Source organism: Panthera onca, chromosome B4 (assembly GCF_046562875.1).
Source record: "Panthera onca isolate mPanOnc1 chromosome B4, mPanOnc1 haplotype 2, whole genome shotgun sequence".
Taxonomy (NCBI): domain Eukaryota; kingdom Metazoa; phylum Chordata; class Mammalia; order Carnivora; family Felidae; genus Panthera; species Panthera onca.
Window position 1 is genome coordinate 124,548,449 of NC_138345.1, and position 26,015 is coordinate 124,574,463.

A 26,015-nucleotide genomic window follows, 5' to 3' on the forward strand; every position below is an offset into this window, starting at 1 on the left:
AATAGACAAAAACCCACTATCCCATTTAAGAAATATTGATATTTTCAGAAACCCCCTGTGTTGTGCTCTGTGATTATATCTTACCCTGCTCCCTCAGAGGAAACCAGTCCTGCATTTTATGCTTCTCATTCCGTTGGTTTTCTTTTTAGTTTACCATATATAGATGAATCTGTAAACCATTCATCATTTAGTCATGTATGCTCTTGAAGTTTATATTAATGAAGTAATACTTTATGTACTTCTTTACTTTTTTAAACTCAGAATTTTTTTTTTAATACTAGAATTAATATTGGAATTTATCACGGTGGTTTTTAGTTTTTTTTTTTTTTAATGTTTGTTTATTTTTGAGACAGAGACAGAGCATGAATGGGGGAGGGTCAGAGAGAGAGGGAGACACAGAGTCTGAAGCAGGCTCCAGGCCCTGAGCTGCCAGCACAGAGCCCATCGTGGGGCTCAAACTCACAGACTGTGAGATCATGACCTGATCCGAAGTTGGAGGCTCAACTGACTGAGCCACCCAGGTGCCCCTAGAATTTTGTATTTGAACTTTTCCATGCTGGGATGAGTAGCTATGGTTCCTTCATTTTCATTGCTGTGTAGCTTTCCTGTAGATGGACTTTGGGTGATTTCCAGTTGTTGCTACTATATACAGTGTTACTGTTCTTGTATCTGTTTCTTGGTGTAGTTGTGCCAGAGGTTTGCTGAGTTTTGTGTCTACCAGCGGATTGCTGGGTTGTGTGTTACTTACATGTTCAGCTTTTCAAGATGATGCCAGATTTTTTTTTTTTAAATGTTTATTCTTGAGAGAGAATAGTGGCTTTTGATGAACAGAAATTCTTAATATAATTGAATTTACCGATCTTATATAATAATTCTTTTGGATCCCATTTGCAAATTCCTTACCTAGCCCAAGGTCTTAAAGATATTCTGTGATTTTGCCTAAAAGTTTTAAGTTGATTTTCACAGCATTACTTGTGGTTCTTTTTAGGCTATAGAGCATATGTTCTACAGAAGAAGCATGGTTGTGGCTGATTCGGTTTCACATATAACACAGCACCTTCAACATCAGGCTCTTAATTCTATTTCTGTAGCCAAGGTATGAAGGTTATTGTATATTCAGCATAATTATCTTTTTAGTTTGCTCTCCTGTTGTTTTATGTATGTTTTTTATTTTTAAGCATATATTTTAAGTTTATTTCTTTTTGAGACAGTGAGCATGAGTGGGGGAGAGGCAGAGAGACAGAGGGAGAGAGAGGATCCCAAGTAGACTCCACGCTGTCAGCGCAGAGCCCAATACAGGGCTTGAACTCACGAACCATGAGATCATGACCTGAGCTGAAATCCAGAGTTGGACGCTTAATGGACTGAGCCACCCAGGTGCCCTTATATGTGTTTTTTTAGTTTAGTCTGTTTACTCCATTCCTTCAAACATAATATTTCTTGGTCCTTTTTCTCCATGTTATTTTATGATTGTTACTTAGAGCAATCAGGGTTAACTCTGAACTTGCAGCATGGAATACATTAACACTCCTCTGTTAAAAAATGACATTGTGGGAACGGCTGGGTGGCTCAGTTGGTTAAAGATCTGACTCTTGATTTAGGCTCAGGTCATGATCTCATGGTTTGTGAGATTGAGCCCTGCTTCAAGCTGTGCACGGGCAGTGTGTGGAGTCTGCTTGAGATTCCTTCTCTTTCTCTCTCTCTCTCTCTCTGCCTCTCCCTCCCTCTCCCTCTCCCCCTCTCTCTCTCTGTCTCTCTCTCTCATTCTCTCTCTGCCTCTCTGCCCCTGCCCTGCTTGTGCTCTCTCTGTCTCTCAAAATAAACATTTTAAAAAATGACATTGTGTAGTTTTAAAATATGCCTCTTTTTTAAAGAATAATTTATTAAATTAATATGGAAATTTTAGACTCTGGCCTATGTTGCCATCTTGAACTGCCTTTCAAAAAGCCTAATATAGGGGCGCCTGGGTGGCGCAGTCGGTTAAGCGTCCGACTTCAGCCAGGTCACGATCTCGCGGTCCGTGAGTTCGAGCCCCGCGTCGGGCTGTGGGCTGATGGCTCAGAGCCTGGAGCCTGTTTCCGATTCTGCGTCTCCCTCTCTCTCTGCCCCTCCCCCTTTCATGCTCTGTCTCTCTCTGTCCCAAAAATAAAAAAAAAAAAAAAAAAAAAAAAAAGCCTAATATAGAAATTTAAAAATATGCTTACTGCATTTGCTGTCCCTGTCAGCATTAAATGGTAATGTTACACAAATAAAGCACATAATGTCAGAAAAAGCTGATCAAGGGAAGCATTTGTCTAAGCTCTCTTAAATTGAATCATGGAAAAGATTACCACGAAGTTTTTCTTGTGAGTCTTTGTTATTGCTTCAGAAATAAAACTGTTATTTCTTGCTTTCTCTTCTTTTGTCTTTTAGAAAAGAGTAATTTCTGACAAAAAATATAGCGAACAGCGTCTTGATGTACTCTCTGCTCTAGTGTTGGCTGAAAACACTCTAAATGGACCAAGCACAAAGCAACGACGACTTATTGTTTCCTTAGCACTAAGTGTTGGCACACAAATGGTAAATTATTGCTGTTATGGAAGGAAACTGAAATTGGAGATTTCACATTTTCCTTCTTACTGACCCAAGAAACCTGTTCTTACTTTGACTGCAACTTCTCTGTCATTCTTTCCCCTCCCTGATAGAAAACATTTAAAGATGAAGAACTCTTTCCACTGCAAGTAGTCATGAAAAAGCTGGATCTTATCAGTGAACTTAGAGAAAGGTAAGTAGGGATATGTAACGATACTCCAAAGATAAGGCTGATAGAAACATCAGTTTTCTTTTTAGCATAGCAAGAGAAGAAATATAACCCAGGTAGACCATTAGTTCCTCTTGTCACTCCTTTAGCGTGACCAAAGTGAGTCTGTGACCGGGGATCGTATTTCTTTACCTTTGCTTCTGTAGTAAGGAAATAGCTTCTGGAAGAACTCCCAGAGAAAACACGGTATCACCCATGGAGCACCTGCTAGACCCCGATGCATATTGTGATTGCTGTGATGAGTCTCCTAGTGGACTTATAAAATTGCTGCTTCATAACAAAGTTTCATCTCTTAGAGATTCATGTCACATAGTTTTCTGTAGTTTTATTTTGACATGAATTGGAATTAATTCACTAAAATGACTTAGTTTTGGGCTTATTTTTGTAGCCATTTGTGACTTTATTGTTTTCTTTTTATTGAGGAAGCAATATGTTTCTTGAAGGGAAAATGGGTCTTCTGAATTTTGATTCCCAGGTGAATTAAGGTTATAGCACAGTTTTTCATTTAAAGCTCATATTTATAACAATATTATGTTGTTCTCAGAAGCTGAGACTTTAAGTGTAGGTACTAGCATTTAACTTTCTATCTTCTCCTTCTTCATTATAAGATATTTAGTGTAACATTTTGTTGCCCCAAAATGGTGTGAAATAGTCACTTGGCAAGGAGTATAGGCAGGTTAAGTGTAACTGTTTTTTTGGTCACAATTTTTTAAAAGGTTCTGCTTTTCAACTTTGAGACAGGTAAAATGGTACATATGTGATGCAAGTATTGTAAGTTCAGTCCTATCAAGTAGTATTGAAAAATTAAACTCTATCTTAAGAGTTATGTGTGTCGTTTTTCAAGTATGCTTTAGCCTGCGTGCAGAATTCTGACAGTGTCTGATATAGGGGAGTTTTGTTACCCATGTTCAATTTAGAAAGTATTTTGTGGCTTTTCTCTACTAATTTTGGGTTAAGTGATGTAGGGGATACAAAAATGGGTAAAACTGAGCTCTTACCATTGTGATGTGTAATGTTGTTCCTTTCATTATTTTGGTGGGGGAGTGCTTTGATTTTGCTACCACTAATTACTACTTTACATTGTAGAGTCCAAACACAATGTGACTGTTGTTTTTTATACTGGCATCGAGCTGTCTTTCCAATTTATCTAGATGATGTGTATGAAAATGCCGTTGATGCAGCCAGATTACACGTAAGTGAAGAATAATATAATTGCTAATGTTTTTACAATACTATCCATATTTAATGAGCATTTATACAGTCTGTAGTTAAATTTGATATAAATGCTAATGAATATCAATATATTTAACTCTTTTACTCGTATTCCTAATCATTCTCATTTCACTTTGATATTAGTTGATGTCACAATAGGCTGACATTTACTTGTCAGCAAGGAATATGTTACTCAGATCTTTCTATTTCTTTTGGAAATAAATATTTGAATGTTCAAGGCAAGAAAGGATAAGTGAATGTGAATTTTTTGTTGATTTAATATATATGCTTTAGAGAATAAAATCTGGCTCTTCTTATTTAGGAAAGTAAGACAGGCATGTGTGAAAAAAATTAACCTTCAGACTGAGGTTTTGTCTTCAAAGATAGATAATTAACTTTTGTGATATATATATTTTTTCCTTTGTGCTATTTTTTAATTAGAGCTCTGGTTTTTCTACATTCGTGAACATTCTGATTTTCTTCTTAGTACATGTTCAGTGCTTTACGTGACTGTGTACCTGCTATGATGCATGCAAGACATTTAGAGTCCCACGAAATACTTCTGGATTGCTATGACAAAGAAATTATGGAAATCTTAAATGAGGTAACGTCATATTTGAGATTGCATTCCAAATACATGTTTTTAAGTTTTTCAGTGTTTGGAAAAACTTTCTGGATTGAAGCAGGCTTTCATTTATATTATATATTCATGTTATGTGTAAGTAGTAATATAAATTATTATTTATGAATCATTGTCTAGAATGAAGGAACTTTTCAGTATCACTGTTATGCTAAATTGGTCTTTAATCCCTAAGTTTTATATAGAAATTCAGACTAGGGATTTGGGAAAAATACTTGACTTTAGTGAATAGCAGATTTTGAGTGTAAAGTTCTGTTTATTAGAAGAATGCAGATACAAAGTGGGTTTGAATATTGAATGCTGCTAATGGTAGCGCACTTCTGGCAGCTTAACTAGTGATATTTTATTGAGTTATTTGGAGAGCTATGACCAAATATTCTGTATTTAAAGATGTATTTGTGTAACAGAAATAATTCAGATATGCAGTGTAGTATATCCCTTCTTGTTTTACTGGAATCCATATTATAAACACTAACATTTTAAATTTTCATCTAGCAGTATTACATGGAGGGAGAGAGAAAAATGAGTAAAGTTCACAATGTAAACCATATGCAGGTTTGATAAAATTATGAAAAATTTTATATAATTTCTTATATTAACTACTCTTATTTAAAAATAAGATACATGTCTGGCCAGTATTTAGAACTTCATGGTAGACCAGAAAAGATGATTGATTTCATTACCTTTAGAGCAATGAATTTTGTGATTTTTTTTTTTTCTTTTTAATGATTATCATAAGGAAGCTTTTTAAAAATTTCTTCCGTTGCTTGTTCTCAGGACATTTCCTTCGTTACTGGTTTCCATAAGTGTTTATACTTTAGTTTTTTAAGTATTTTTTAATATTTTAATATTTTTTAATATTAGGCACCCCTAAATGTTATACTTTATATTGTATTTTCCCATTTTTTATAATGAAGCCATGAGACATTAGCTTTTTGAAATTCTTTTTAAGAATTTTAAAGTATTAACGAAAATAAAAAACTTCGGATTTATCTAACTGCTTCGTGGTCAAAAAAATTGTTGGTTTAAAATGGAGAGCAGGGGCACCTGGCTGACTCAGTTGGTGGAACATGCAACTCTTGATATCGGGGTTGTGGGTTCGAGTCTCACATTTGGTGTAGAGTATTTAAAAAAAATTTTTTTAAATGTTTATTTAGTTTTGAAAGAGAGAGTACGGACAGGGGAGGGGCAGAGAGAGAAGGAGACACAGAATACGAAGCAGTCTCCAGGCTCTGAGCTGTCAGCACAGAGCCCAATGTGGGGCTCGAACCCACGAACCATGAGATCATGACCTGAGCCGAAGTCGGGCTCCTAACCAACTGAGCCACCCATGCACCCCTATTTAAAAATCTTTTTAAAAAAGTATAAAAATAAAATGGAAAACAAAGTAACTTTCATTTTCCTGATAAAAATAATATTTTACCATAGCTTATTTAGACTCTTAAACCAGTTTGACAAATCCTTTCATCATTGAACTCATTATAAAACTCTAGTGGTCAATGCATAGATGCCTTAGAGGAGCAAGGCAATAGGAATATCATTTTGAAAAATTAAGGTATCAATTCCTTTGTGAATAGCATTTACTGGACAAGTTATGCAAGGAAATAGAGAAGGATCTGCGGCTTTCTGTGCACACTCATTTAAAGCTGGATGACCGAAACCCTTTCAAAGTTGGCATGAAAGACCTGGCCCTTTTTTTCTCTTTGAATCCAATTCGATTTTTCAATCGTTTCATTGACATTCGAGGTGAGTGTTTTGCTTTCCTTCTTAAACTCATATACTATATCAGTTTGCCCTTAAGTGTTAACGAGCAACAAAAAAACTTTGAGGGTATTTTTGTGTTATTCATTTATTCTTTAATTCTTTTTTGTTTCTTCTTTTTTATTTTCCTAGTACCTTATTTTAAAGGAAGAAGTCTGATGTTCAAAGACAAGTCGTTTCCAAAAGCTTCATCTTTCTTCCTGTTCTGTTTTTTCATGAATCAAAAATTTGTTTATATATTTTCTGATTTATTTATTTATTTTTGGTAGCTTATGTAACTCACTACCTAGACAAGACCTTCTATAATCTCACAACAGTAGCTCTTCATGACTGGGCCACGTACAGTGAAATGAGAAATTTAGCTACCCAGCGTTACGGATTGGTTATGACGGAGGCTCATCTTCCTAGTCAGACTTTGGAACAGGTATAGTATGAAATGTTTCTGGCATAGTGTGTTTGTAGCATAGCAGTGTTTCTCTAAAAAGTCTCTTTTTTTCTTCTTAATTTAGCACATGTTTATAATTGAAGAAAATATTTGCTGTATAAAACTACATACTTGACAAGAATAATGGTGCTGATTTGCTTTAGGAATAATTTACCACAGGCTTTCTGTTTACACTCCAGCTTTTGTTGAACATCTGAAATGTACATAGATTTAGATACACTGTTTCAGAAACCGTGGGATAGTGAGGTGGTGACTTCTGCCGAGTTGTAAAAAGTTTAGTCAAGATCACAGTTAAGGATTTTAAACCTAGATATAACATATAAATTTTAACATCTTAAGAAATGGTCAAATGTATATGACTATAAATATCTTCTTAAAATGAGTGCACAGAAGCATTTACTTTTGCTAATTCAGTAAGCTAATTTACAATATGACAGTATCTCATGAGTGCAAAAGTTATGTTTTCAGTTAATTTGCATGTATTTTTCCTAAGAAAATCCAAAAATAGTATTTATCAAAAAACATTTACTCAGTTCTGAAATTTGAGGATAATTTTTCTTCCAGCCTACTGTGTGTAGGTACCATTTCTGGGATCAGTTTGTATTTCCTTTCATTCATTTATGCATTTAGTATTTACTGAAAAGATGCTAGGCACCAAACTGTGTTTTGGGATACAAAAATAAATAGGAACAGTTTCTGCTCATGTACTTATAACCAAGGGGAAGAAAAAGTGAGTTAACAATTTTTAGATTGAAACATGAGAAAAACTATAACGAAAACTTAAAGGGGTATTGTGATGCTGCTTTGGCCCCAGTTAGAAAAGCTGTGGGACAATGCATCTGATGCCATTAGGTGTTAGAGTAGTAACTGAAGAGTTATGGATTCTTAATAGGTAACTTGTATGTTAAAGGTAGTCTAGGGTAATTAAAAGAAGCCTAAGGATTTGGAATTAGACTTTCTAAAAATCCCTGGGTTCTGCCTCTTCCTAGCTATTTGACCTTGGAGAACTCCCTTAGCTTCATTTTCTTCAGCTGTGGAATTTAGAAGACTAATACCTAATTTTTTGAGAATTACATAAAAAGAACCTTGCTTGCACAGTGCCTGAAAAATAGTATGTATTTTATAAATATCACCACATATCCTGACTACCTTTTAGAATCTGGCCATTAGTTTATTTAGTAAAATATATACAGAAGATTTTTGGGAAGACCAGTAGTCTCAAGAATGGTGGGGAAATGATTGAGTCATGAATGTCTGAAATTTTAAATACAACTGTTCCTGTCCTTACAAAAGGGGTAAGATAACAAGCAGCCAGGTTTCCTAGGGAGACAGTCCTGATTGTAGCAGTTAGAAGGCTGCTTAACCTTTGGTTGTACTCTTTATATAGTTGTTTTTTTAAAGTCATTTTAAATATTGGTAGTAAGTCACTATATTGATACAAGTCTGACTATAATAATAATAGAACTGTGTGGGTTGTTTTAGGGCCTGGATGTTTTGGAAATTATGAGAAATATTCACATATTTGTGTCTCGATACCTCTATAATCTCAACAATCAGGTGAGTGGGTTTTAGAATTTTTTTTTGATGTGGGTGAATGTATAGTAGGAAGGCTGAGGGGCAAAAATTGATTCTCATTAGTGAAAACTAATGAAATAAAGCAGAAAATAATTGTTTAGAGATCTTTTTATTTCTTTGATTATATTATTGAATGACTTTCCAATGAAATTATCTTTTAATGAAATAGATTCTAAAATTTTCTTTGTGTAACTGACCAGCATTTGCTATGGATTGTGTTGTTATCTAGTGTAAATTTGTTTCATTGCAGATTTTTATTGAACGAACAAGCAATAACAAACATTTGAACACTATTAATATTCGGCATATTGCTAATTCAATTCGAACACATGGCACAGGAATCATGAATACAACAGTAAGAGTCTTTTTTGGGGATTGGGTGGGTAATAGACTCCTGTTTAATATGGTAGTTTGGAAAATAGTTTTCTCATAGAACATTCTGGTAAATATACACTACTGCTTGTTTATCATATACCTGAATTTCCATTCTTCTGGTTGGTATAATTATAGTGTCTGGGGAGGGGCTGCCTGGCCGGCTTAGTTGGTAGAGCATGTGACTCTTGATCTTGGGGTTCTGAGTTTGAGCCCCATGTTGGGTGTAGAGATTACTTAAAAATAAATCTCAAAAAAAATGGCACTACAGTTGTGTTGGTTGTCATGGAAGCTCTGTGATACAAAAGGCATTTTCAAATGTCTTACCATCTCAGGGACATCATTATTAAGTGCTATCAGAGATTTGGGGACACTGGCATAGATGTATGTATCTGTGTGGATTGTCTGATATCATTTGTTGCTTTTGCACGCGAGCAATTGATAGCAGTTTAACATTAGTCATGCTTTTTTGGGGGGGGGAGAGCTTACTAATTATTTAATATCCATAAAAGTAGAAATTTACTCAAAATATTTTGAATCTTAGAAATGGGCATACTATCATTTGAGGGAATCACTTGAATTTGTATCCTATTTTTTCTTCTGTGGAGAAGAGCCGTTTTTGACTTTACCTGGTTTTCAGGGTACACTTAATTTGTCCTTGAGGAAAGAAAAATATGAATGCTTAAATAGTAAAATCTTATTAAGCATGTTTGAAAGTAAAGAAATAGGGAGGAGTTACATAACTGGAAATTACATAAGGACCATTTTAATATTTGGTGCGGAGCCATTAAAGTGATTGAGCTGATAGGAGATGTGGTTGGAGTTCTGTTTTAGCAGTTACCAGTATAGAAATGACATAGAGTTTCTAATTTAAGGAGTCATTCGTGTGGAGATCATGTCTGAACTTTTAAGGATAAAACTCTTTTTTGACCTCGAATCTGTCAGAAATCTCATTCATGTAACAGATATAATTATGTGTGTATTTTACATGTCTGAGACACTGTGCTAGGTGCTTTGGTGAGAAAAACAGTTTCTGCTCTCATGGTGATTACACTCTAGCAGGGGATATAGTCATGAATCAGTTGATCACACTAATGAATGTACATTCCTGATGTTTGATGATGACAAAGTGAATATAGAAGAAATAAGATGAGGGGTGCCTGGGTGGCTCAGTCAGTTAAGTGTCTGACTTTGGCTCAGGTCATGCATGATCTCATGGGTCGTGGGTTCGAGCCCTGTGTCAGGGTTGGTGCTGACAGCTCAGAGCCTGGAGCCTGCTCCGGATTCTGGGTCTCCCTCTCTCTCTGCCCCTCCCCAACTCGTGCTCTGTCTCTCTCAAAAATACATAAACATTAAAAAAAAAAAGCCTGGATGATCCCCCCAGGACACTTAAAAAAAAGAGAGAGAGAGAAATAAGATCAGAGACTGGCAGTTACCCATTATTAAGAGTGGGAAGGTTAGGGGTGCCTGGATAGTTCAGTCAGTTAAGCATATGACTTTGGTTCAGGTCATGATCTCATGGTTTGTGGGTTTGAGCCCTACATCGGGCTCGGTGCTGACAGCTCAGAGATTCTGTGTCTTCCTCTCTGCCCCTCCCCCACTCGGGCTCTCTGTGTGTGTGTGTGTGTGTGCGCGCGCGCGTGTGTCTGTCTGTCTCTCTCAAAAATAAGTAAAAAAAAAAAAAAAAAAAAAAAAGTGGGAAGGATAAAGAAGGGACTATTTCTACCAGGACAACTACTAGTAAGATCAAGAAGAAAACAGTGTTTAAGCCACAGGAAAAATTATGACGAAGCACCCATTTCTAACACTGGATAAATGACGACTGTCAAAAAATGAAGTTTTTGAGGGTGGAGGAGATGGAAATTAGTACAAGTCTTCCAGCTTAGGTCAGAAATAATGTCATGTTATTTTGGCCTTAATCTCAGCTCAAATCCAACTTTTTCGGGGTTTTCTGAGTCTTGATCAGGGCCTTTTATTATTATTCTCAAAGCACTGGCACTTCTCATTGTATGAATTATTGCAGATGAGATTTAATAATTTATTTCACATATACTTGTTTAAATGTCTGTTACTCCTGCTAGAATATAGACTTCATGATAACAAGCACCATGTCTAGCGTGAGAGCAGATACACCCTGCCTTGTGCAAAGGAGGTGCTCAAAATATTCCTGGGTACATCATTGAATGTCTTCCTTCAGGAAAGTTCAAAGAGCGCTGTGTTTCTTACTTTAGTATCATTCTAGGCATGTAGATTAGTAATAAGTAAGGAACAGGAACTTCTGATTGTGGTTTATGCCATAAAAGCTAGAGTGTTGAATTTGTATTTTTTATTCTCACTATAACTCTTAGTTCTGTTATGAGGTTATTTTCCTTGTATTTCTTTTTTTTCCCCCTTTTATAGGTAGTTAAAATATTTAAGGGGAGCTTATAGAAAGTTCTGTAAACTTGGGCAATAAAAAAGCTTCATTTATTTAAATATTTTCAGTGTGAATTAGGCTTTGTAAATATTAGACTTTATGAAATCTCAGAGCTTATAGTTGATATTCAGTCACATTGATTTGACATTAATTTTTATATTAACTTCTCCCAATTTTTTGTATTTTAATTTTATAGGTTAATTTCACCTACCAGTTTTTGAAAAAGAAGTTCTACATATTCAGCCAGTTTATGTATGATGAACATATCAAATCCAGATTGATAAAAGATATTCGGTTTTTCAGGGAAGTCAAGGACCAAAATGATCATAAGGTATTTTTTATTTTTATATTCTTTTCAAGGTAGTTTGATTTGGCTGTTGAGTGTATAGGATATGTTTATGCTGAAGTTCATTATGAAGCTCTGTAATGGGATTTTAGTTTTTTTGTTATTTTTCACAATAGTGTCTTCTAGATCTGGCCTCCACGTTTCTTGTATTTTCCCTTATAGTTTCTTACTCGTAGGCTAAAGTGTAAGGATCCATGTGGCCAGGTGTTACTTTTCTTTATTTATTTTAAAATAATGCAGAAGAGAAACATGCTTATTTTGAAATATTTAAACAATATAGAGTGCATAAACTAAATGACCTCACTCATTTGTCTTTCCTCCCAGTTTCATTCTCTGGAGGCAGTTGCTGTTAACGTTGTGATATGATGCTTTTAGATGTCTGTGTGATAAACATATTTGTTTGCATATACACGTATTGCTTTTTTTTTCCCTAACAAAAAGGGAGTAATACTACAGAGATTATTTTACAGTATGCTTATCACAAGTCTGTACATATAATAGATCTACCTCATTCTTTTTAACAGTTGACAGTAAAGATGTATATACCATAACTTATTTAACCTTCTCCTACTGACAGATATTTAGATTTTTCTGATTTTTTTAGTGTTATGTACAGTGCTACAGGGAACATCCTTACACATTTATTTCTGTGTATTGGGACATTATTTCTGAAAGATGAATTGCTTGAAGAGAAATTTCTAGGGCACAGAATATGAATATTTAAAGTTCTGATATATGTTGCCACAAGTTCTAAAAATACCACACCAACTGTTATTCCCTGTATTATAAGAATACTGTTTTCCCTTCACCCCTGCACTGAGTTTTCCAGTAATGAAGAGAAATGTAAGTGGTACTATTCTGGAGGCTTGTAGCCATGTGGCTAGCATGGTTTTTATATGGGTTTTATATTTTAGATGGGTTTTATATTTGATTTGCCACATACAGAACTATTTTAATTGCTCTTTAGCATCACCTAATTTCAACCATCTAGTATTCTAGGTGGTAGTTTTCATCAATGTCAGAGCAGTAAAATACTATTTCCTAGTAAAATAACTGAATAAAATTATAGATTACAGTTATAAGTAGAGAATTATATTAACTCCTTTTTACTGGAACAAATTACTAGTATTCAGAGAAGTGATCATTCTATTGTTTATGAGAATTATTTCCATTTGTTAATATAAAATGAGTAATTTTCTCTTTTAATTAGCTAAGACTTGAAAAATCATTTTTTATTAGTGATGGCAATTAGAAATTTTGGCTCAGCTGATGTATGTTTTTGGGAAGGAGTGTGTTTATATATGCAATACCTATTTTGCCACAGGAACTTGGCTGCACGACACTGAAGAAGTGTTTCTAGGAGGAATTGGTTCCTTTTATCTATTGATAGAGTAGTTGGATGTTGGGAGACTAATAATGGTGATGGAAACTGAAGTTTGGTGGCTTTAATAATTATTTTCCTTAGCTAGTGACAAAAAGAAATTTAATTTGTATTGACCTTAAACATTGGTAGCTTTTGTGCTATAAATTTTGTCAGATTTAAGTGATTTTTTTTTTTTAAGCACAGTGGAAATACAAAATTAGAAAGGAAAATGGTATTAGCGTGGTTGATTTTGTAGGCATTTTATGCTTTAGGGGTTTTGTTAATAAAGGTAGTCTTTAAATTATCTCTTTAGTATCCTTTTGAAAGAGCAGAAAAATTTAATCGAGGCATCAGAAAACTTGGAATTACCCCAGAGGGACAAAGCTACCTTGATCAGTTCAGGCAACTCATCAGCCAGATTGGTAAGTTATTATAAAAGAGTTGGGAAATAAAGTACAAATTCCAAATAGCTATCTCCTTGAATATCTCATATAAATAAACAATTTAATATGTGAGTGCCTGAGATCAACTTTATTCCACTGAGTCATTTTCTTACCAAAAGATTTTCAAGTATGATTACACTGTTGGTGCAGAAATAATTGATAGACTGTGGGACTGTGGACTAAAAGAAATTCAATAAAACCTCTTCAATTCAATTAAAAATACATTTACCTCGTCTCAAATATGCTCATATTAGTCAGATTGTAACTATTTATTAGGTACTTACTCTGTTCATGGCACTGTTCTGGGCTTTTAAAATGGGCTCCCTGAAGTTATAGCCTCAATGCAGAGGCATAAAATAATTTATGTGAAAAGTTAACTAGTAACATAAGTAAATAAGTTACATTACTTACAAATAAGTTTGGTTAAGGTTGAAATATTAAATGTTACAATTTTCTGTTATATCATTTCACATTTGTATATAATTTCTTGAGTTGTCCTGCCTTATAGGTAGAACTAGTTTCCCAAAACGTGTTACATTATATTTAAAAGCAAGAACTACATTTAAAAATAATTGTAGATTAACAAAACTGTATACTTATTTAAGCTTTCCACAGAATGCCTGTGCAGGAGGCAGGTAATCATCATTTTAAAGATGAAAAAAGAAAAACTCAGACAAATAAATAGTATTGCTAGGACTTAAACTGGTTTTTTGGCTGAAGTCCAGAGGTATTCTGTATTCTTCACAATTGTAGACACTAAACAGTAAATTCTTATTGACTACACTTTGGTAAACTTATGCTTCCTGAGATTCGTTCATTCATTTATGAAACGTTTACTAAGAATCTTATACCAAATACTCTTCTAGATGCTGAGAATACAAATAGCCTTTGTTCTCAAGGGGCTTTAAATTTACTAGTGGGAAAGGTGTTATAAGGATTTAGTTCTGGAGTAAAGTCACTGAACGCTAGCTTAAGTTTTATAAATTAATTATGTTTATTTTTTTTGAGAGAGAACACGAGCAGGGGAGGGGAGAGAGAGAGAGAGAGAGAGGGAGACACAGAATCTGAAGCAGGCTCCAGGCCCTGAGCTGTCAGCGCAGAGCCCGATGTGGGGTTTGAACTCACGGACCTCAAGGTCATGACCTTAGCCGAAGTCGGATGCTTAACTGACCGAGCCACCCAGGCACCCCTGCATATTAGACATTTCTATAAGAACTTAGAATTTTACATTTGTCTTTTTTTTTCTTATTTTAAGCAATTTAATAAGGAGATTTGTTCCACAAGTAGTTTCCTCATAGAGACATTTGATGTCATTAGACCGTAAGCTTCTGGAGCAGTAGATCTTAGCCCTTTTTGAGAATCTAATGAAAACTCTGAATTGGTTTTCCCCAGAATAGTGCCCATATACTACACATACAGTTCCACATGTTGTTATACCAGAGTTAAGGTGCTTAAGGTCAGAGTCCAGGGACCTCAGACTTAGAGCTGTTTTTCTAAAGCAGCACTGCCTAAAACTTCATTTATTCGCAACTTCATTTATTCATACTCTGATTATGTATCAGAGTTCTTCTTCCCCACATGTGAATACTGCTTGCACTATTATTTATTTAATGTTTTAATATTTTTTAAAGTATAATTTTGTCCTATGAAATAGTCCTTAAATTATTGAAGAGGACTGTGCTAGTCATCTTCCCCCATACACATTCTCCCCCTAACACATAAAGTCATGTCACCTCACTTGCCGCCAGGAGGCATTCAGCATTTGATGAATATTATCCTTTTCACTTTGTTCCAAAATTTTATTCTTTACTCTCTTCTTAGAAAATACAAATTCTTTATCTCCATATAAACGTAGTAATGTGTTTTTGAGTCTGTTAAATATATTGGGAAAAGGAGTAAGAAATCTCAGAGTTGGAAGCAAAAGGAAAAGTCCTTTTGTCTAATTACTTGCCTGCTGAAATAATCAGTACCACCACTAACATTTATTGAACATCTGTGTGCCAAGGCTTTGCTGAGTGCTTTGTGTGTTCTAACTCCTATAAAACTCACAATGTTATAAGTCTTGCTGTTTATTAATTCTGCAGGTATTTACTGAGGGCAACAAATGTTTCTAGGTGCTGATGATATATAGGGCACTAAACAAAATCTTTACCCTGTAGAACTTAATTTAACAGATGAGGAGACAGAGATACAAAGTTTATAACTTGACCTAGATCTTCTAGCTAAAAAGTGGCAGAGTCCATTGAACCCAAGAAATCTGGCTTCAGAGAGTTCCTGTTAACTGTTGCTCTATACTTGCCTCTCAGTAGCACATTTTGATCTGCTGGATATTGGTCTGCTAATAGTAGGAAAACAGTGAAACTAGATATTTTATATTTGTAAGACACATATTAGGGAAACATTTTAACATCATCTCTCATCTTGGGATAGCCCTAAAAATAGATTCAGTGATACCTATTTTGAGAGTTTTTAAAAACATCAGTTGAGATAGTGTATGTAAAGAATGTATTGTAATGATTGTGAAATAATAACTTTACCTTTTTGTCCTTTCTCCCAACTCATTTCAGTTCAGTTTAGCCATACATAGATGACTTGAACAATACGTGTTTGAATTGTGCAAGTCTGCTTATATGTATATGTTTTCATACTATTGTAGTACTGTAATTGTGCTTTCTCTTCCTTATGATTTTTTTTCAATTTAAATTTATGTTAGTTAACATGCAGTGTAGTCTTGGCTTCAGGAGTGGAACACAGTGATTCATCTCCTACATATGACACCCAGTGCTGATCCCCAAAACTGCCCTCCTTAATGCCCATCACACATATAACCCGTGCCCTCCCAGCAACCCTCAGTTTGTTCTCTGTATTTAAGAGTCTCTTATGGTTTGACTCCCTCTCTGTTTTTAGCTTTTCTTAATAACATTTTCTTTTCTCTAGCTTACTATATTGTAAGAATGCAACATACAATACACATAACATACAAAAAGTGTGTTAATTGACTCTGTCACTGGTTAAGGCCTCTGATTAACTGTAGGCTGTAAGTAGTTAAAAGTTATACACAGATTTTCAACTGTGGGGGTCTTGGGGGGTCCGGCACCCCTAGCTCCATGTTTAAGGGTCAACTGTATTATTGAATTCCTACTATGTGTAGGGGTGGAGCAGTGAGAACAGAAGCTGTGCCATGGATCTTGCATGCCAGTTGGGGGAGACACAAAGACACAGAATATGTCACTGTTAAGTGCTGGCTAAGAAGGTGTAATGGTTCTGGCCAATGGTATTCAGTGATGTTCAGGGAAAACTCTAAGGAGCAGGGACCTAAATGACATTGGGGAATAAGTCATGTGTGTATTCAGGGAAGGAGCATACCAGAGCGAGGCCACTGGAAGTGCCAAAGCCCTGGGTCTGTCTGGCATTTTGGGGACCTAGAGGCTGGAATGGAGGAGTTAGTAGAGTCCTGAGTGGTAGGGCAGGATATCAGAACAGCAGCAAGGGCACTATCACACAGGGCTTTGTTGACCACATAAGAGATTTGGGTTTTATTGAGATGGAAAGCCATTGTAGGGTTTCCAGAAAAGGAAGGATATGTACCCACCTACTTTGAAAAGAACCACCGGCACTGCTGCTATGTAGATAAAAGATCGGGGAGCAGGATGCTGACGGTGGAAGATCGGGGAGCAGGATGCTGACAGTGGAAGTAGAAGATTGGGGAGCAGGATGCTGATGGTGGAAGATTGGGGAGCAGGAGGTCTTTGCATATTGCAGAGGTGTAGGCAAGAGATGTGGTGGTTTGGAAGAGGATCATAGCTGTGAATGTGAAAAATGGTGGGATTGTGGCTACATTCTGAAGGTGGGGCTATTATAATTTGCCCATTGATTAGATATGAAGTATGGAAGAAAGAAAGGAGTCAGGGATGACTTCAGGACATTTTGCCTGAGCAGTTGGAAGGATGGAAATGTCAGTTTCTGAGATAGGAAATATAATAGGGTGAAGATCTTGAGTTTGACTTAAACATTAAATTAAAAATTCTTAGTCTTTTAGGTGTAGGCATTGACTAAAAAAGCCTGAAGGAGTAGTCCAGGTTGGAGATGTAATTTGGGGGCATCAAGTAAAGACCTCTTGGTATCATTTCCAGCTGTATTGGTGGGGAGGGGTTGGTCTGGCAAGCACTCAGTATGAGAATGAAGAAATTATTGAGATAGTAACTTTAAAATGTTTGTTTTTAAACATGTAGTCAGCATTTAGTGAATTTAATTTATCAAATGCCAGTCACATTTATTTTTAAGATATTTAATATAGCTGTGTATAAGTAGGTATATTTATATTTTAAGTGCACAAATATGTAAGTTTCACTTTTATGGAGTAAGAATTAAAGTAAAAGAGAGAAGAATCTTTTAGTACTTAGGAATAGAAACCCTGTAATTCTATATGTGACTGTATTCCTGATTGTTAGAGTTTAGATTTACTTGAATAAATATCTGATTTGTGTCTGTGTGTCATTTTTAAGGTAATGCTATGGGCTATATACGAATGATAAGATCTGGTGGCCTTCATTGCAGCAGCAATGCCATTAGGTATGAATGCAAACATTTTTGTCTTATGCTATTTAAAAATTTTATGTCATTTAAATTTATTGTAGGCGGTATTGTAGAGAAGTTTTTTTTTCTTATTGATATATTTTGAGATAAATATGGAAGAAGACCATTAGTTCTGGTTATATTTTTTTCTTCTTGAATTTTAAGATTATAGCAGACCTTTGAAAATTTTTTTTCTCTTGAAGATATAGTTATCAGTATACTTTGTGAATGGTTCTAAAGATTACATGATTTTAAGGATTAAATCTGATTATTCAGATCTAAAGGTCAGTTTTAGAACTAAATTGGTTATATTAGTAATATAACAAATACAAAATTCTTTCCAGATAATATAGTTGAAAAATTTGGAGACTTATAGTAGCCCTTCATATCTCTGTCAATTACTCCTATTTAACTTAATAAAATTATTTTCCAAATTCTTAGATTTGTACCTGATCTTGAAGATATTGTAAACTTTGAAGAACTAGTAAAAGAAGAAGGTCTTGCAGAAGAAACGTTGAGAGCAGCAAGGTAGGGGCACCTGGGTGGCTTAGTTGGTTAAATGTCCGACTCTTGATCTCGGCTCAGGTCATGATCTCATGGTTCATGGGATTCAGTCTCGGATTGGGCTCCGCACTGGCAGTGCAGAGCCTGCTTGGGATTCTCTCTCTTTCTCTCCTCTCTCTCTTTCTCAAATAAATTGATAAACATTAAAAAACAAGGTTAAAATCTAATTTTGGAATAATCTAAATTTGGAGATTTAAAAAAGTATATGTTTATATAAAAACATTTTAAAGGGGAGATTAGAAGGTAATATATAAACTTATGTTTTTGTGTTTTTATTATATAAGTTATGGTCTCAGTTTATGAGATTCAATTTTTTTAAGACTGCAGTATTCTGAGATTTTTCCAACTTCACTAAAAAGTTATCTTCTAGAACACGCTATCTAATATAGTAGCCCCTAGCCACTTGTGGCTGTTGAGCATATGAAATGTGACTAGTCCAAATTGAAATGTGCTGAAGTACAAAGTATATAAGTAACTTTGAGGATTTAGTCTAAAAAATGCCAAATATCTCATTGGTAAAATTCAGTTCACCTCTCTTTTAACTGTTTTTATATTTGTTTGCCAGCACTATTCTAGAACACCTGTCCTTTATTTCGTGTAATCTAGGCCAGCATTGTCCAGTACAGTAGCCACTACCACATGAAGCTGTTGAACACTTGATAGGGCTAATGGGCCGAGGAACTGAATTTAAATTTTTATTTTATTTAAATTAGGCAAATAAGATAGCTGATGGGTATGTTATTGGACAGTGCAGATGTACAGACTTCAGTAAGTGGTGATTTTTGAACATAATTTAAAACTTGAGAGAGGCATGAAGAATTATTAAGAAATTCTTTAGAAAACTACAGATTTTATTAATAAAATCTTTGTTATTATATAATAATTATTATCTAATTATAACAGTTTATTGACTCAGACATGAAGGGGCACCCCTGGACAAAGTGGACACAATCTGAGTCTCAAAAAGAATCATGGTAGAAATCAGTTAAGTAAAAAAAGAACATTAAGATACATTAAGAATATTAAGATATATTAAGTAAAAAAAGAAACCATGAATCCTACTGATGATAAGAAAGATTGGAGGAGTAGAGGGAAGGTTCCTTTTTACAGAAGAATGCCAGCTGATAGATATAGATGAGAAAATGTAGGGAGAAATCACTGTTTTGCAATCACCACAGTAAATGCTTGAAATCAGACAAAAATCATCAATAAAAATGGTTTTGGAGAACAGAGTATTCATTTACTATCAGAAGATTTTCCCACAAATTGCTCAATAACTACAAAGGGGGGAAAACTATCTCTATGAGGGAGAGGTTGATGTATTCCACCTTAACTCAGTGATCGAACATAGCATCACCAGTTCACAGGACACACTGACATTATGGGATCTTCTCATGCAATGTAACAGCAAGTGCCTATGTTGTATTCTTGCCAGAAAGGTTTACTCTGGATTTATTTTAAGGGAGATTCTGAGACATTATCTGAGACATTCAAAGTTTGAGGCATTCCGTGAAACACCTGGCCTGGACTCTTAAAAAATGGCATGAAGGACAAAAAAGGCAACGAGACTATTCTAGATTAGGAAACTAAAGAGACCTGACAACCAAATGCAGTGGGTATTCCTTAATCGTATCCTAGATAAGGGAAAAGGGGGGCTATACAGGACATTTGGGGGATAATTAGGGAAATTAGAACATGTGTATATTAGATAATACTGTGTTTTATTTTGGGGTGTAATGATATATTGTGGCTTGGTAGGAGAATTTCTTGGCTCTTAATAGATTCATATTAAAGCACTTGTGGGCCGAGTGACAAGAAATCTGTAACTTTAAATGTTTCCAGAAAAAACAAATGTGGCAAATGTTACATGGTGAAGAGTAAATAGGTGTTCATTATACTATGTTTTAACTTTTCAACAGGCTTGAATTTTTTTTAAATGAAAAAAAAATGTGTGCATATTTATGAGAATAAGGCCCCAACACAAGATTTGCTTTGAAATAGTCTATTATAGGATAGCTTAGTTCTTTGCCAAATTAAAGGAGCCATGTACAGTTAATAATATATTTAAAGTCATTTGCCCTGAAATTACTAATTTTTGGCTTGTATGTCAAAGAAGAAAATCAGACTGTTGTCTCTTATTAAGTGATATCATCCATTTAAATATTGATGATCTTTTAAAAATATTTTTGAAGCAGTTTAAGGTCAGAGAGGTGGGATATTATCTTTTAAGATCTCTAGGGTAAAGCTGTCTGCTAATAGCAAGTTCAGATTTATGCAGAGGAGTGGATGACTGACATCGAAGGAAAGTTCATGGCAGGTGAAGTCAAGGAGTTGTGGGATTGTGATAATGAATCAGTTATCTAAATGGGCAACGGAGTCTTCCAGGATGATGGAGAACTAAAACATGTATCATAGTCCTAAGATAATAAAGGTAGGGCAATGGGTTAAAAGGTTAATAGATACCTGATATCAGGAAGGAGTAGCTGGGTAGTTGGATATAGTGGGATCATGAGAGTCTCAAAGGAGAGGTTTCTACCTTTTAGTGGTGGGGGAATAATAATTTGAAAGTGATGGTAGTTGTGGGGCGCCTGGGTGTCTCAGTCAGTTAAGCGTCTGATTTCAGCTCAAGTCATGACCTCACGGTTCCTGGGTTCAAGTCCCATGTCGGGCTCTGCTGACAGCTCAGAGCCTGGAGCCTGCTTCGGATTCTGTGTCTCCTTCTCTCTGTCTGTCCCTTCCTCACTTGCACTCAGTGTGTCTGTCTCTCTCTCTCTCTCTCTCTCTCAAAAATAAATAAAACATTTTAAAAAGTTAACAAAAAATGTGGTGGTAGATGTAAATGAGGGATGAAGGAGAAAAAGCAGCTAATGTTTCCAAATGTTGAGTGGGAAGCTAAGTTCTTGAGGAGGAGCCAGGTTCCAGTTGAGGTAGGGAGGTATAGAAGAAGCATTAGTGAAGAGAGTTAAAAAGAGGAGTTTTTTTACAATGAAATGGAATTCTACAGGGCTTATTGTGGGAAGAAGAAATATAAAACTGTTATTTTAAGTTTGAAGATGCCCTGCATATTTTATTTTAGGGAATAAGTTCATTAAACAATTGGGATCAGCTTTTGTCCATAAGAAAATAAGTTTATTCTGAACTCCAAGGAAATTGACTTAGAAATGAGAAACGTCTTCTAACGTTTTATACTTTTGAGTACTCTCATTGAAACTGATGAGAGTTGGATTTAAAAAGCCGGACCTTCGTGGGGCATCTGGATGGCTCAGCCAGTTAAGCGTCCTACTCTTGGTTTTGGCTCAGGTCATGATCTCCTGGTTCGAGGGTTTGAGCCCCACGTCGGGGTCTGTGCTGGCAGTGCAGAGCCTGCCTAGGATTCTCTCTTTCCCTTTCCCTCTGTCCCTTCCCTGCTTGCTCTCAGATTAAAAAAAGAAAGAAAGAAAGAAAGAAAAAGCCACACCTTCTTTTAAGAAAGGAACCAGGTAAATATTTTTTTGTATTTTAGGCATTTGGATTCAGTCCTCAGTGATCACACACGAAATTCTGCCGAAGGCACAGAGTATTTCAAAATGCTTGTAGATGTTTTTGCTCCAGAATTTCGAAGGCCAAAGAATATACATCTTCGAAATTTCTATATCATTGTTCCCCCTCTGGTGAGTATTTTATACCCAAAATGATTTTTTTTTAAGTTAATATGTCCATTTTCTTTACAGCAGGAAATGCACATAGACTATATTACTTTCTGGTTGTAGATAAAACTTAAATGTAATCTCCGTGAATATGGCCTAGGAATTTTACTTAACTAGTAAAATTGAGACTTAAGATAGACTTAAGAATGAGACTTAAGATAGATTTTTATTTGTTTGTAACTGCTAGAAAAATCCTAGTGTGATTTAAAGTGAGTGTACATCAGGCGCCTGGGTGGCTCAGTCAGTTAAGTGTCCAACTCTTGATTTCGGTTTAGGTCATGATCTCATGGTTTGTGAGTTCAAGCCCCATGTCAGGCTCTGTGCTGATAGCATGGAGGCTGCTTGGGATCCTCCCTCTCTACACCTCCCCAACTCGTGCTCTCTCTCTCTCAAAATAACTTTAAATTGAGTGTACATCATTATATATGTATCATATAATCTTCGGGCTGAATTATACCATAATATTGTAAGTGATTAATGTAGACCAACTTTAACTGTTACAATATGAAGTTATTTCTAACACATCTCTTGAAAGTATTACTGTTTAAGGACAACTTCTGTATTCAGTAGTAAATACTAACATCTAGACTAAATTTTGAGTGCTTCCTCATAGTATACAGAGTGTCCACTGCTCTAATTGTATATAGTTGCAACCAAAAAGTAGCTCAAGTTATCCAAAATCACATTATACAAACAGTGGTTGCAGTGCAGAAAATGGAGTTAAGAGATTAGAGAGGCTTATACTAGCAATAGGAGTTACGTTTCCCTAAAGATTTCTATAATAAAACTTTTTTTTAAATTGTAAATGGGTAAGTCTAAAATCTAAATATCACTAAACAAATGTAACCTTTTGGTTACATCTAACTTGGAGAGTAATAAATTTTCATATTGCTGTCTGACTTGTTAACACGTATCCTCTTACATATTACTATTATTATCCTTTGAAAGCAGCAGATGGTTTGTAGACACCTTTTCTTCGTAAATGTTCTCTTACACTGTTTTTTTTAATATGTTTATTGTTAATGCTCTGTCATAATTATATGTCATAACTGTGATGTAGCAGAAGTGTCCATATTCATCTGATAAATACTATCTTTTCATCTTAAGACAGTGTCAAACTGGAGGCAGATTTGTCTTATACTCTGTAACAGTGTAGTTAACTTAGGGTGACTTCTTACCATGTATCTTGAACTTGAAGGACAGCATACTGCAGACATGGTGAACAGCGGTCCGGGAGTTTAAGGAAGAGTGGAGTTGTGCAGGGCAACTGTCAGAATTCTAGGACAAGAAGGACACGAAGTGTAGGACACTCTGCTTGTGCTTGAGTTTATCATTGAATTCTAGAAAGAAGACAAACATAAATGAGATATCAAAAAAAGATTTAACCATTTGTAAAGATTTCACAAATATGTGATTGATTGCCAAGTGAGTTTTACACGCATAAAAGTGAAAGTTGATATTGTTTCCAACAAAATAGGCTGTTATAGTACTTTTCACATGTATCACAATTATTTTTACAGGTCTCTACCCTTCTACAACTGTGCTATCCGTATATAGCCACAAGTGGCTGCTTAAATTTAAGTTAATTAAAATTTTATATGATAAAAAATCTAGTTCCTCAGTTTTGTGAGCCACATTTCAAGTTCTCAGTGGCCATATGTGGCTAGTGGCTTACTGTATTGGATAGTACAGATATACAATATTTCTGTCATTGCTGAGAGTGCTGCTCTAGAGTGTGGACTTTTTGATGGTATTCATTTTTTTATCGTAGTTACTTAATACCTGATAGAAGTTTCAGTAAATCTTTATTGAATAAATGACAAGGTATTTTGTAAGAGCTGAATTTTTAGAAAAGCCTTTTTGGGGGGAATTCATTTCTCCAGATGACTCATTCTTTAACCCGGAATCTGATAAGAAATAGTATTTTAGAATGAATTGGGCAGAAGCAAGGACTACCACACATAAGAGCACTTATGCTTTGAAGTAAATAAAGCAGGCCTACTTTTCTGATTCCAGCTTTCACTTAGAGTGTGACTTTGGACAAGTTACTCAGCCTCTAGGCTTCAGTGTTCTCATCTGCAAAATGTTCATAATATTTTATAATGAACCATATACAAGGCACTGTGGTTAGGGTAAGTGGTGATCGAGGGAGGGCTTGTAGTTAGAGGATTTGGAAAGAAGAGCCGTTAAAAGATACTTGTACAGATTGTGATCTCACCAGGGGACTATTTATAGGAGGAAGATGTCTCAAATCAAAAGGACAGGAATCTAGAAGAGTTCCTATTTATGATTTTTGAAATGTTTCCTTTATGAACTAAATTCTGAAGATATTTTAGCCCAGTTGTTTCTCTAATATATCTTTTTAGACCCTCAACTTTGTAGAGCATTCCATTAGCTGCAAGGAGAAATTGAATAAAAAAAACAAAATTGGAGCTGCTTTTACTGATGATGGCTTTGCCATGGGTAAGCTTAATGCAATTGTTTTTCCATTAATTTTATGTTCATTATTACCATGGATTTTAAGAAACATTTGCTTAATAGATCTGTGTGCTCTTTGTAGATTTGTTTTTCGTGAGCAGTGTTTACTCTTTATTTTTTAACTGGGTCATCTGATTAATAATCCTTATCTTCCATCAAGTGTAACTATCATTCGCACCCACCTGGTATTGCTAATCACTTAGTTTCATTAGATGTAATGTTTAGACTTTGTTGGGGTGGTGGCTTTAAGAGTTTTTAGCATTTTGTGTTGAGTTCCCCTGTAGCTTCCTCAGTTGCTGTCAAATAGCAGCGGAAGTTTTTCCCCAACCCTCAGCGTGTTACCTGTAAGTGATTTTCATGCCCATGTTGTTTCTTTTTTTCTTGATTGTCTTATTTTTAGTTCTATATACTTTCACTTTTTTTTTTTTTTTTTTTAAAGGAGTAGAATACAACTTCTGTACTCATTGTAATTTGGCTTTGGTTTTGCTAATGACTGCAGGTGTGGCTTACATTTTGAAGCTTTTGGATCAGTACCAGGAATTTGACTCACTTCATTGGTTCCAGTCTGTTAGAGAGAAGTACCTGAAGGAGATAAGAGCAGTTGCTAAGCAACAGAATGTGCAGTCAACTAGTCAAGATGAAAAACTGCTACAAACCATGAATCTCACTCAGAAGCGACTGGATGTGTATCTACAGGTAGAGGAGAGTAGTAGTCAAATCTGCTTTGATATTTATGATACCCATTCTTGATATCTGAAAACAAATCCTATAGAAATCTCCATTTAAACAGGATGAATAGTGGTAATAGGTATATTTTAAAAGGAATGGCATTTGGAAGCCATTTGATCCAGATATTAAAAATGGATGGATTACTAAATTCAGTTTCTGTATTTATGATTTCCACAGTTTTTTAGGAATGTTTTCAGCTTTTCCTTTACATGTTTTTATTTACTTAGGAATTTGAATTGCTCTATTTCTCACTGAGCAGTGCAAGAATTTTCTTCAGAGCAGACAAGACTGCAGCTGAAGAAAACCAAGAAAAGAAAGAAAAAGGTCAGTGAGTGGCTTAAATTTGGAAAGACCAGTAAATCTTTCTTTAATAGACACTAATGTCCCATTTTATCTAGTCAGAATTCCAGCTTCCTTTTCCTTTTGGACAATAATTTAGACCTAGAAATGCCTTTTTTTTTTTTTTTTTTTTGAAGTACAGCCTACTTGCATCATTTGTGAATCTGAATAGAAATTTACATAGTTTTTACATTTCATTCTGGAGTAACTTTTTGTTCAGTTTCATCATAATTTAAATAAAATTCAACCAGTTTAGTTTTTTCTTTCACCC

The 26,015-nt window shown here is 35.2% G+C and overlaps 1 protein-coding gene across 1 annotated transcript in view; it reads left to right on the forward strand.

The window, feature by feature from the left end:
- Nucleotides 1-26,015, forward strand: part of WASHC4 (WASH complex subunit 4) — a 59,856-nt gene that overhangs the window by 29,932 nt on the left and 3,909 nt on the right. The window contains exons 16-32 of the mRNA XM_078449525.2: nt 989-1,096; nt 2,413-2,559; nt 2,685-2,764; nt 3,887-3,992; nt 4,500-4,616; nt 6,230-6,398; nt 6,683-6,837; nt 8,341-8,415; nt 8,684-8,788; nt 11,418-11,552; nt 13,244-13,352; nt 17,879-17,945; nt 18,390-18,476; nt 22,015-22,162; nt 24,565-24,661; nt 25,176-25,372; nt 25,633-25,729. Of these exons, the coding sequence (XP_078305651.2) occupies nt 989-1,096; nt 2,413-2,559; nt 2,685-2,764; nt 3,887-3,992; nt 4,500-4,616; nt 6,230-6,398; nt 6,683-6,837; nt 8,341-8,415; nt 8,684-8,788; nt 11,418-11,552; nt 13,244-13,352; nt 17,879-17,945; nt 18,390-18,476; nt 22,015-22,162; nt 24,565-24,661; nt 25,176-25,372; nt 25,633-25,729 (1,999 nt within the window). The remainder of the gene's footprint in view (nt 1-988; nt 1,097-2,412; nt 2,560-2,684; nt 2,765-3,886; nt 3,993-4,499; nt 4,617-6,229; nt 6,399-6,682; nt 6,838-8,340; nt 8,416-8,683; nt 8,789-11,417; nt 11,553-13,243; nt 13,353-17,878; nt 17,946-18,389; nt 18,477-22,014; nt 22,163-24,564; nt 24,662-25,175; nt 25,373-25,632; nt 25,730-26,015) is intronic.